The sequence below is a fragment of the Camponotus floridanus genome, unplaced genomic scaffold (genome assembly GCF_003227725.1).
Source record: "Camponotus floridanus strain SB8 unplaced genomic scaffold, Cflo_v7.5 scaffold24, whole genome shotgun sequence".
Lineage (NCBI taxonomy): Eukaryota > Metazoa > Arthropoda > Insecta > Hymenoptera > Formicidae > Camponotus > Camponotus floridanus.
In genome coordinates, this window is record NW_020229370.1 from 3811463 (window position 1) to 3824484 (window position 13022).

General features: G+C 41.8%; 1 protein-coding gene across 7 annotated transcripts in view; it reads right to left on the bottom strand.

The window, feature by feature from the left end:
* LOC105256618 (nuclear factor 1 X-type) overlaps nucleotides 1-11827 on the bottom strand; it is a 30499-nt gene extending 18672 nt beyond the window's left edge. For 3 of the 7 annotated variants that reach the window (XM_025408950.1, XM_025408948.1, XM_020029176.2), the window contains exons 1-4: nucleotides 10516-11827; nucleotides 6118-6273; nucleotides 1015-1206; nucleotides 627-810 (exon numbers count right to left, since the gene is read on the bottom strand). In XM_025408950.1, coding sequence (XP_025264735.1) covers nucleotides 627-810; nucleotides 1015-1206; nucleotides 6118-6273; nucleotides 10516-10596 — 613 coding nt within the window. In that variant the 5' untranslated portion in view covers nucleotides 10597-11827. The other 4 variants (XM_025408949.1, XM_011266709.3, XM_011266708.3 and 1 more) reach the window with 4 other exon arrangements.
* Between the last annotated feature and the right edge of the window lie 1195 nt (nucleotides 11828-13022).

The window sequence follows — 13022 nt, forward strand, 5'->3', positions numbered from 1 at the left end:
AAAAGAATATTAATGGCAACTCTTGTATTATGCCAATATTAATCTTCTTTTTTACTTTAATATTAATTGATTTCAATTTAAATTGATAAAATCTTAATCAAGCTGTAAACAACATAAAAAGAGGAAGAAAACACATATCTTTATGTATATTTGTCGTTTCTCGTTTCACATCGCTATAGTCGTGTTCGATGTTTCGTTTCATTTTAGCCGAATAGTTTGAAAAATTGGAATGAAAGAGATCATACGTCATGTCGTCGCTCTAATAATTTTATTACGCGTGACACTTGCTTTCGCGTTATACCCGAAATATACGAAATTTCGCCAACTACGCTCTTTGCTCAGTTTATAATAGCATGTTCTATTAAAGGACTACCTACAACTACGTTCCTCGTGCTGGAAATTACGTTTCACTCTAAAATATACTCGTTAGAAATATTTGACGATTGTAAGACAAATATTTGCAATCAATGAATATCTTTCATTTAGTTTACATAAATATTAATGCTACATTTTCTCGTTTTGCTGTCACTTTGGATTTGATTTTTCAAATCCCAAGAAGCGAATCGGCTCATTGAAAATGCTCTTTCGATCAATCGGACAAATTATTAATCGTGAATCTCCCTTACCATGACTCGTGATAAAATTTGCGAGATAGAGATCCAGCTCCCGGACGGAAACGTTGATGTGATAAGGATTGACGCAGAGTCCTGGTTGCGCGCACTCCGCAGTCTTCTCTAGCCGTTCTCCATCCGTCGATTCCAAGGGAATTGCCTTGAAAAGGATCACCATAACTAGGTCCAACCTCCATACCTATCGCAGGAGAAAATGAAAACGTTGGTTACGATCGTCGCGCAAGTTCTTGGAGCTAATTCTCAGCAATTTTGCGTTAAACACTCGTGCTTTTCACTTGTCTCGTTTAATGAAAAGCGATACGAGTCGTTGGAATAACACGTGAAAGATCCTAACGAGAGAAACGAAAGCATTCCTAGCGAAATTCGAATCATCTCGACATACCTTATCCGCTTGACGAAGGCAATCGATTCGACGCATTTTGCCTTTCTGATCAGGATTGCTTAAAACACACATCGCTGGTCTTTTCCCCGTAATACTCAGCACGAAATCCTCTCGATATTCTTGCGTGATATCCTTCCGTAACTTTCCGAGAAGCCGCGAGGCCCATTTCTGTTTTACTTCCAGCTTCTCGTTCTAGAGGAAGGAAAGAGCGATTGTAGATTTCGCAAAACACCAATCGATGTAATCAATGAATAATTCTTCGCGCCAATTATCATATGCTGCTTATGATCGTGGGAATATTTATTTATTATATATTTAACGGTATAATCTCTTATTAAATCGAATGATATACCTATCAAATTAGACATTCTTCAAAGAAGAGTCCACAATTGTACAAAAAAAAATGCCATTCGCCACGTCTCGATACTGGTCCCACCTTTCCGTTACATGTAGCGGGACAATTCGAAAGTATCTCGATGTGAAAATTTCGTCGAGTTTGTAAAGCTTGTAACGAGAATAGCGACTAGCGAACAATCTCGAGGAGGAACGTCTTTCGGGCGAGCGATATGCAGCGCACGCGTGCGACCCTCGTCACACTCGGAATAGCAAATATACACGCATGCATAAGATCCCTGAGAAATGCATCGAAAGTGCGTGGAATGCATCGGAGAGAACGCTCCGCGCGATCTATCTCGCCTAGCCCGTTTTTGCCGTGCACGTATTCCCTTTGGGGACAACAAATTTTTTTCTAGCTCACTAAACCGCCGTAGCCGTCGTCGTAATTCGCATTTCGATATATTCCCAACATTAATAATCGTCGGAGATATCGAAATCGCAATGTTATGCGTCACAGCTGATTACGGATGATATAGTTGAACGCGATAACGCTTGGCTTTTACTAATCGTAAAAGATAAAACTGGAACAATTATTGTATAATAAAAGAATAAAAAAATATAAACGGAAATTGCAATTAAATTAAAAAAATATCTAGCAGAGGAGAAGTCGATTCCTCCATCAATGATTAAATTAATAACTGCACACACGCGGATGTGAAACAACAAAGTTGATCGATATAAAAATTTGGCAGGGCTATTATTAATTAAGTGTAACAAGTGTTGAACGGTAATAAATTGGCAATCAATTTTACCGTAGCGGACGAAAGAGTAGAGCCAGGTAGCGAGGAAACGCGTATGCGAGACTGTCACGCGCCTCGACATTTCTTCGCGCGTGTGAATAAAATGTCAGGCACGTTTTTGCGCGAATAAAGCGCGGATAAGAGTGCATTCGCGCGCTTTTGCTCGCGATGCGCCACGCTTGGAGAAAGCGTCGCCGTCGCACACGCGTTTAACGTTGCGTCCTGCGTGCATACTCGATATCAGGTATGCCGAATGCGAAGGAGAGCCTTCGTGTTCACGAGAATTGTGTTCAACGAGAGAGCGCGTAACACCGTGACATGCGTACGCATGCTACCTTCCCAAAGGCGCGGCTTACTCGTTGCCGGATGACTCGCCCAGTGATTCCGATGATTGCTTTTTTCCCTAATCTCTGCTCCGAGTATGATGCGCCGAAAAAATTTCATTACGCAATCGCAAACACCTCGCGTATCAATTTTATTTCACGTTTTTTTGGAGTATTTCGTTAAGCTATATAAGATCAATCTCGCTCGTATGCGCTTACTCGATGACACGCGCGTACACGCACACCTGTCACAACAGCTGCTGCCAATTTATTTCAGATTAAATATGAAAACTCGCGCGCGCACCAATTCTCCCCTTTGCCTCCCTCCTTCTTCCCTCTGTCGCGCACAAACGCAACTCTAGAAATATACATCGATATTCTGTCACATTCTAATAGATATCCGATGGCTTTACTCAGGTGCATATGCGTTTTGTCACTTTGATGATTTGATGATTACCTCTAAAACTACTCTACGCGCGCGATATTTTTCATATAATATTATAATTATTTCTTTGATTGATTCTCGAGTATTTTTCTCGTTCATCTTAATATTCAATCTTTCCTCCCCCTCATAAACTTTAACGCTAAATCGCTTCACGAGAACATTTTATCTCCGCAATATGAGAAATAAAGTACGGACTGTATTGTTTAACGGACCATGTTTGCATTATCAATATGCATATTTTCTTGAAAATGCCGCTATCATATATTCAACAATGCTGGGACGAAAAATGAAAAGGCAGAGAGATGAAGAAAGAAGAAAAATTGCCTTATAAATGTATGACCGAAACATCACAAATACACACACACACACACACACACACAAACATATATATATATATATATATATATATATATATATATATATTACAGATAAATAAAATGTAAAAAGACGAATCTTTCGTCATGTAGTATCCCCTCTCGTAAATCAATAGAAAATCAAAGCGTCGCATTCGAGGTCAGAGACTAGATCAGCTCGGAGACTAGATTGTCGTTCGATGATAAGAATAGGTGCGTGGAATGGAACGAAGAAAATTCCAAGTGGGGTAGAGAGACCGGGAATATATTTATTAATTTGGCAAGCTTCCCGACCAGTGTATATCTACCGACCCTTTACGTTACTACGTTATGACGCGAACAAAGCGATTCTGCGATTTCTTTATAGGCAATTCCGAGGTCTATATAGAATGTTGTGTAAATATTACAGCCCCTCGAGAGTCAGCCTATAAAGGAACATGGACAATCTTTCCCGAGCTTCAAATCGTCCAAACTATCAAAGTGGGAATTCTCGTATAACGTGCAATCATCCCCTTGATAGCTCGTACTGTCTTCTTCCTTCATGTTAGACCATTTTACAATACTTGTAGTATTAATTGAAGAGAGACAGCTTTTCGAAATCTTTTATAATACATATCTATATCGAAATGAAAACGTATCTCTTAGTAATGTGTAAAGAAAAGCTTACTAGAAATAGATTTCATTGAAATTATTAATAGCGAAACGGATTAACGCGTTTATTAATGAACGATCGAAAGCTGAGAAAGATGATCAACGTGTGAAGATTACGCGAGAAAATGATAGGAGAATAATTTAATGTCGATTGTTATCCTCTTTAGACGAACGGGAGGGATTACAATGTAGAGAACGTATTGAGACAAATGTGCAATTACGCTATATATGTAGTTTGACTAACGAGCCGGAAAAGGTGACAATGCGAGCGACGAACGGAAGGGAGTAGCGCCGCTAGTTTGCATAAATTTAGGAAATACAGGGTGGAAAATCGATATCTGCATAGAGATTATAGATGGTGGTTGGTAGGCGCCGCGTAGCCGCAGCCTCCGTCGCGACGGCGTATGCGCTACATGTCTACGTCCTCCCCAACACCATTTTCGACCGCCCTAAACCGGCCATCCCTCCCACTCATCCCCATTGCCGAAAAGTTGGTGTGCACTCGTGTAGCGGATACTTCTCGTGGGTGTTGGTGCTGCACCCCTTTCGCCCTCTCTTTCTCTCCCTCCCTCCTCCCCCCGCCCTCCCTCTCTCTCTCTCTCTCTCTCTTTCGATCTACCACGACCCTTCCAAACCCTCCGTCGAGCTGCACATACTCTTCTCGCGTACGTATATGCTCTTCCTTCCTCTTACGAGCGACGCGACGCGACGCGACGCGCCGCACCCCTTCTCTCGCTCTGGTTTATCCCCGTCTATCCATCCATTGCTCGCGTTCTCTTTCTTTTTCTCCAATTTTCCATCTCTCGTTCTCTCGTACCGCGCTCGCTCGTCTCGGTCTCTCGCAGTGCCCTACACCCGAATTGAAGTAGTCGATATCGTACTGCGGTCTGTCTCGAAATTAAGAGAAAACGACAGACTTGCGTCGCGCGTAGTCTACCTCGTATATGTATATATATGTACATCTCTCTTGTTATTTTCCATTCGTATCCCTTTATTCCTTTCTCTTGTAAGGTATATTAATGTGCCGCGTTGCAACTTGAAAAGCACACGTTACGAAGATTGACGCCTCGCACCCTTTCCTCATCTATTCGAGAATGTGAATTTGACTCGAGAGGAGACTCCTTTGCGAACTCGTATTCTTGCGTCGTTCGAGACTCAACACAAACAGAAAGAAAGAGAGAGAGAGAGAGAGAAAGAGAGAGAGAAAGAGGCATTCAAAACATACTTATATATTCCTTACGTTATATTACATTCTATTGCGGCGAGCAATTGTGCGCGCTCCTATCCAAATCAAACTATCCTTTCATTCTGCAAAGTAAACTACGTTGAAACAACACCTATCATATCTTTAGTTAACCGTCTTTAGAAAGAGAGAGAGACAGAGAGAGAGAGAGAGAGTTTTGAAAGGAAAGAAGAAACCAACACATCTTAATTTCTCAATGTACGAAACACGTTACCTTACACCAAACACTGCATCGTGCCAGTACTCGCATACACACACACTTTAGCATGGCCAACGACCTTTCATTCATGTCTGTTCGCAAGGCCGGTAGATTGATTACGAGGCAAACATAATTTGAAATTTCTCCCAATAATTTTCCAGTCCAGAAGCGCAGTTTCCGCCGAAATTCGCCGTCAAATGTAAAATGACCGTTTTGTCCGTTTCACTTGTAATTTTAGCGCAACGTGAATTTGCGTGAGACGTTCTCATTGTTTAGATGCATGGAACAAAACTGAAAGGAAAATATGAAAATATGAAAATGGAGGAAGAAGAGACGTCTATGCGCCACTAGTTAATGCCAGCCGCTCTTCCGCTAAATACCGCAACATCGCGAAATTAAAATATTGATCGAACCCTGTCGCAAGAGGGAGGATGGGAATGACGGTGGAGAAGCAACGGGCCGATAACATTACCAACGATAGCACATCCGACTGCGCTATCATCGAATGAGGCACGGTAGATTCCGATAGAAGAGAAACTTGGTCGGAAACCTTACGTATTATCCTTATTGTTATAGTCTAAAATTTTTATAACGCTTCAATTCACAGCGCGCACACAATCCTCATCATTTAAGTTAATTGTTTACAAACTGAGGATCCATTTATTCGTGCAATTTAATTTTTATACACCGGGAGATAAAGACGCAATAATAAATAATTCTACAGACAATCTAATTTCTCTCAGAGTCCCTCACCTGGAGTTCCTCCTTACACTGACGTTCCTCTTCCAAGCTCATCCGTTTTTCGTGTTTCTTATAGTATCGTCTCTTGGCAGCTTGTAGGTTGAACCATGTGTACGAGAAAGACTTCACGAATGGTAGAAGAGCCTCGATAAATGGATGGAACTCATCCTGCAATCATACCATTTTTTTTATTTACATTTTTTCATCTCATCAAGTTTCACGCGCGCAGTTAGAAAAGTTGTTTTTTTTTCGAGTACACATGCAACTGTCAACTATTTTATAAAAATCAAGAATTTTGTATAAAAGAATATGTAAAAAATTCACTCAATATAGTAAATGACATAAACGACACTCTAAACTAATTCAATATCACTTTTAATGGATTGAAATTTTTGTCATCAAACTCAGTAAATTTCTATTATTTCACTTATGTACACAAAAATGAAAACTAAAATAAACCAAATTAATTATTTAAGAGCTGTTGTGTACGAGAAAGACTTTACGAATGGTAAAAGAGCCTCGATAAATGGATGGAACTCATCCTGCAATCATACCATTTCTTTATTTACATTTTCTCATCTCATCAAGTTTCACGCGCGTAGTTAGAGAAGTTGTTTTTTTTCGAGTACATGCAACTGTCAACTATTTTTAAAAATCAAGAATTTTATAAAAGAATATGTAAAAAATTCACGCAATATAGTAAATAGCATGAACAACATTCTAAGCTAATTCAACATCACTTTTAATAGATTGAAATTTTTCCCATCAAACTAACAAGCAAATTTTTATTATTTTATTTATGTGCAAAATGCAAACTAAAGTAAATCAAACTAATTATTTAAGAGCCATTGTAACGATAAATTTCCTTCTGGCTGTTTGGTAAAATAACATAACGATAGTAGTTGAAAATATTCTTAATAAAAGATTACATTTATCATGCATTTGGTCAATTTTAGAGAATAATTTGATTTATATAATACTCATTTTAATCTCGTTAAAAATAGAGGTAATCACAAAAGAAATGGAAAATGAGCGAAAGAAAATAAAAGTAATAGCACAATGATGACAAAATTCTATAAAATAATGGCAAAAATTGAGATAATGCACGGTACAGCTGTACCAGCACAATTATATCTCCGTTAATTATAATCAACTATAAATGTAATATCGAATGATTTTTTGATGGATCACATGCATTTTGCGATATAAAGGGTAATTCTTTTATTATTATGATACGTGTGCTATTTTCTTCATTCGTTTCCGGTAGATTTACGTTACTCTTTTTATTCATCTTTTTATTTTAGAGCTTTAAAACTTGTATAATCTCGCGATACACTCAATTTGAATCTATATATTGAATTATAAATGTATCGAAATATTGGATACGAGTATTGGATATTTGGCGGATACGGCGATATCGGTTAAAAGGCAAGATTGAATTTAGCATTGTTTTTTCGCTCCCCTCTTTCGCCCCTCTACCTTTTAATCTCTATCCGTAATAAATACAAGAATTCTCTCGTCGCGCACATCTCGCAACGAATAAACTGCTAAAAAAACATAAACGAACCATCGAGTATTCGCAAACACTGCAGCTGCTGTAGCACACTACCGTCGTCCGTTCGTCCCTCCTGTCAGCGTCCAGCTGTCAGAAACAGCGATCCTCGCGGTAACGATTACGAAGAGCTCGATACTCCTCCACCTCACAGTCGCGAATCGCCCGCGGCCTCATCTGTACCGATCTCGTTCCCGAGAAGAAGCCAGTGCTTCAGCAGAAGTCTGCTTCTTCTCACGTGCTTTTCCAATTATTCGAGATATTTGTCTATTTATTCTCACTTTTGACAAAGTCTCACTAGCCGTCGAGAAGCCGCTGCCAGGAATCTTGCTCGCGACACTGTCCCCGTAAACGCGTCCATGTATTTCCGTGATTTATTAACCGTACGCGCGACTTTTATCGACGCTACCACGTGGACTTGTTTTCGTGTTTATCAAGTAATCATCCTCTTTGAGGCGGTATCCCTAGCTTTAGGAACGAGACGATGTTTCTTTTCTTTTTTTTAAGAGAAATTTTTCCTCGTGGATCTTCCACCAATCTTTCTCATCTACGAGACTTTTTCCGACGATAGATTGCGCCGCACAATTTAAATTTTAGCTATCGAAAGCGCCAGCAGCCTCGCCGAGGTATATATTTGCGCGCGACGAAAGAGGAAAAAGAACAGAAGGAGAAGTACGTCTACGTGTTTTCGCTCCTTTCTCTCCGCTACGTTTTGTATACGTTTTGTTATTAAACGAAAGACCGAAGAAACGAACGAGAAAATGTACGGATGAAATAATGAGAGAAAACGAGCACACCTGGGAAGATGAGACCGTCGTTTACGGACGTTTTAAACGGACACGCCTTTGTACGTTGGACGCGCGCGTCCATCTGTGTAGGTAACGCTGTTATTTTCGGAGCCAACGAAAATCAGGAACGTTAAACACTCTCGTCATCGCGGCAAGGATAAAGACACGTTGGAGAAGAACGCGCGACAAACCTTGGGATATGTTTGGGAGAGGTACAAGCGCGCGAAAGCTATAAAAGAAACGACTCCAGCGCGTCATCTTGTCTCCGCGCATCTCGTTTTCTTTCCTTTTTCTTTCTTTCTTTTCTGTTTTTTTTTTTTTTTAATTATAAATTACTCTCTACGCGATAGAGAAAATCCATGCGAAAAATCGACGAGCAGCCAAGCAGGAAGAAGCGCAAAGTGAATCACTCCCGGAAAACGATGGTCACACGGAAAACGTACCATTGTCAGGTACGAGCGATTCGCGAACTCAAATTAGAGAGTCCGTCACCTCCTCCTTCTTCTCTTCCGCCACCACCGTCTCCTTCTCCTCCTTCTCCTCCTCCTCCTCCTTCTCCTCTTCCTCTTCTGTACTTACTCGCGCAATATTGCGTGGCGCGAACTTATTCGAAGAGGTCCACGAGTCGCGATCGAATCAAACATTTCGACACCGGTGAACGCTGTATAATTTTTACCGCCCGTCAAAATTCTCTCGGGGAGGATCGACAAATTTTCCACCTATTATTATATATTAACAAATAAACAGTAAAAAGACCACGAGAATCACTTGCAATAACAAGCACTAATATACATATATATATATATATATCTCTATAAATGACGCATTATACTGATTTGACACGCGCGACAAAGACTGTATCGAGTTTGACGTGGACGATGCAAAGGCAAGCGCGATTAAGCAAAATTAAACGTAAAACGAACGCTTTGTCCCGCCACGCAAGATCAGCGGCGCAAACTATGGCGAAACGTTTGGCTGCATAAGAAAGACACACGATGTACTCTTTGGAGAAGCTTGCCACATCGCCATTTCGTTAAACTTGCGGCGAAGCGTGGCCGAATAGCGTCTCGAAGGCACGATAGCGGCCAATACTGTATTTCTCTCAAACACTCTCGTCTAGTTTGGCTACTTAACGGCGTACTAAGTCCGAGCTACTCCGGATTCGAGTCCCGATTGGGTTGACTCGTTGGGCAAGATTGCAACCGCGCGATCTAGTCGAGTCGTCCGTCGTCTCGATAGCGGATAACAACGTCGGTCGTCGCGACGACACTGAGACGCCGGTCGTCGAGACGCGCGTATCGAGACGCGGACGGCACCGCGCGGCGGCCAGGTACGGCACCCTAAACAGTTATTAATAGCTCCTGTCCTAGCTTACTAGATTTGCCCTCGAACCGACGCGATGCGACGCGACGCGACGCGACGCGACGCGAAGCGACGCAACGCCAGGCACAATCTCCATCCCCTTTGTGCATTGACCCTCTCTTATCGCTCTTTCTCCCTTTCGTATGCAAAATTTGCGATACTCTCCTTCTTCTCGATTCTCCGATGTTCGAACAATTTAGAGTAGGACACAGTCAAAGTGCGCTATCCAAGACACAGACGCGAAATATTTCTGGAAAAAATGGAGTAAAAAAATAGCAGGCAAAGGGGAAGGAAGCGGTTTGTCAAAGAAAGAAACATCGAGGCATCAAAGATGACGCGACGAGGAAGAGAAACGTTTGAGACAAAAGTTGCGGCCGAAAATGAATTTTACACCGCGATGCCTTATATATTATAACGCGTCTCGAGATAAGACAGATTGGCCACGCGTAAATAGCACCGAAGCGCGCGCAACGTTCGAATTGACCGCCACAACAAATGCCACGAGTCTCTCTTTCCTCGACGCATTTTTCATCATCTATTACAATAAAAAGAAGAAGAAGAAGACAAAGAAACTTATAGAAATTTATACCTTCGCGATAACAGAGCAAAGTTGCCAAATCATCTCCGCGCAAGCAAGGTGAACATGGAAGAAAAGGTAAACATGGAGAACTAGGTGAAAAAGATGATTGAAAATGTAACGATAAGCACCTGTCCGACGGAAGGAGCTTGCAGGTAAGTCGAGACATCCGGTTCCACCATGCAGCTTCTCAGAGTGTCTGGGATGAACATGAGTAGTCTGGACGTAGTCTGAGAGCCAGGCTGGAGCCGGCTGGTCACGACCCCGACGACGTCGCCGCTGTCCGACGCCGCTTGATACCGCTCGACGCCGCTCGACGCCGCGCTCGTCGTCCAGCGAGACACGACTTTGTGCGCTTTAATACCCAGGTCCGACGACGATTATTATTATTATTACGTAGAGAAGAGCGGGCTCTCAATTTGGACGTCGATCGCAGCGTCTGCTCGCAAGGGATCGCGTCCCGAGGACCGCACCACTCGCCGTGACCGGGGAAAGGCCGTCGATCGCGAAGATATCGTTCGACGATCGTTTCCGCGACTTTCCGAGGATGAGACACGTGGGACGAGGGTATTCTTCGAGTTGGCGAACTTGCGGGGCGAGTCCGAGCGCCGCGGTGTCGCAGTGACGACGATTTTTCAAGCCCCGAAGAGATCTGTTCCGGTCTTTTTCGCTCTTGCCCTCGTCCTTGGCGCTACTCGCACCTCTGGCGAACGATTCCGCGCTCTCGATTAACGTTCTCGCGGGACTGTCTCGGATGCTCCCGACACCGGTCTCGCCGGCGTTGCTGCGGATAGTAGTATTGCGGTAGCTGTCGACGCTGCTAAACTCTTGTCGTTTGTCGGGTGGTGACGAGACGCCGCACCCAAGCACACGCATCCTATCTAGCCGCAGTTGAGAATTTCTTTTCGATTTCCGATCTCCTCGGTGCCGATCTTGCTCTCGTGCCGCACGCAGAGTGTCGCGATTCTCCCCCACAAACTGTCACACTGTCGCCCCTTCTCTGTCCCCTTGTTGTACCTCTCTCTCTCTCCCTCCCTCCCGCTTTTTCTCAAACCGACTTTCACCCCTTCCTCTCGAGAATAGTCTCGATATCGCTTCTTTTCCTGTCGTTACAAGTGTCGCGAGTCTTTATATTTGGCCCTTTTCCCTCATGTATATTCCTCGCTCTCTCTTTCTTTGATTTTACCGTTTCGATTCCTCCTGCCTTTCCGCTCTCTCTCCCGTCCCATCTGTATCTTTATCAGCGATTTGTCCTCCTCTCTCTCTTTCTCTCTTCCTGTCACAATCTCTCTCTCTTTTTGCCGCGCAATTTTCAGATTGTCTTTGTTGTCACATCGACGTTGTCAAATCACGGCGACGATAATGACCAAGAGAGCTCTTGCGCTCTCGCTTCCTTCTAGTTTTCCTGCGCTCGATCGGAAGACGCCAGGCTTCGAACTACGTCGACTCCAAATCACGAAAGCTGCGTCGGCGTCGGCGTCGGCGTCGGCGTCGGCGTCGGCGTCGGTGTCGGCGTCGGCGTCAGCGTCGGCGTAAAAAGTGGACAGCGTCGCGCAAGCTCGATATCCGAGTGCAGTCTCCGCCGCGAGAGATGGAAACACAACTCGAAATAAGGAGAGAAGAAAATTAAATTAGTTGAAACAATAAGTTACAAATTTTTAAATAATGCGAGTTGCGCGAAAACAAAATGCAAAATAGACAATGCAATCGATATTGAAATGTCTACTTGATCAAAACAAATATCGAGAGAAATGTATGAATGTAATTTTTAATCTTGGTATTTGCAAAAAATATCCTTGAAAGAAATCAAAAGATTAAGGCAGAATAACAATTGCATTAAAAGAAAGAAAACAGGAAATATTAATAAAAATATGGCCAAGAAATAAAATTAAATTTACCTTTCACATTAATGAACCGTTTAATGAAATAATTTATCTTCATATCGTTATCCATTTGATAAAATAGTCCATAATGCAACTCTCAAAAATGTTTTGTCTATTTTCATCATCGTCGTGTTACTTGGAAAGTACAGCTTTTGTAGACTTGTCAATAAAAAAAGCTAAATGTCTAACAAGATCTGAATACACTGAAAGATTAATGTTACTGATATTACGACACAGTTATTCAATCGATTATAACAAACAATTGTTCATCTGCAATTAATAACGAAAATTAAAAACATTTAGCAACATGGCGGCTTTACATGGGAAACTTGTAACATATTATAATATTATAAAGATCATAAAATTTCGGACAAAGAAAGAGAAGAAATATTGAATATATAAATTTCTACAGACATTCTATAAAGATTTTAGAAAAATAACTTACATGGTCTCGTAGAAAAACTTGCAAATTATCGCTGATGTTTGGCGATCGATTGATCATAAACATATAAATGGAATATCTTTTCACACAGCAAGTTACTATTACGAACGTATACCACACAATTTACAGAAGCGTTGGTCAAGTTGCAGCACAAAGGTGCATTCATTATCCATCTTTTACCAGATTCATCTTTTATTATCGTATCGAAACAGATAATGTCCACTATGTAAATTTGTCACAATGAATAAAATAATGCTCCATTTCACCACCTCCGGTTATCTTAATCGGCCGATTAAATTTAAGAATTGCCAAC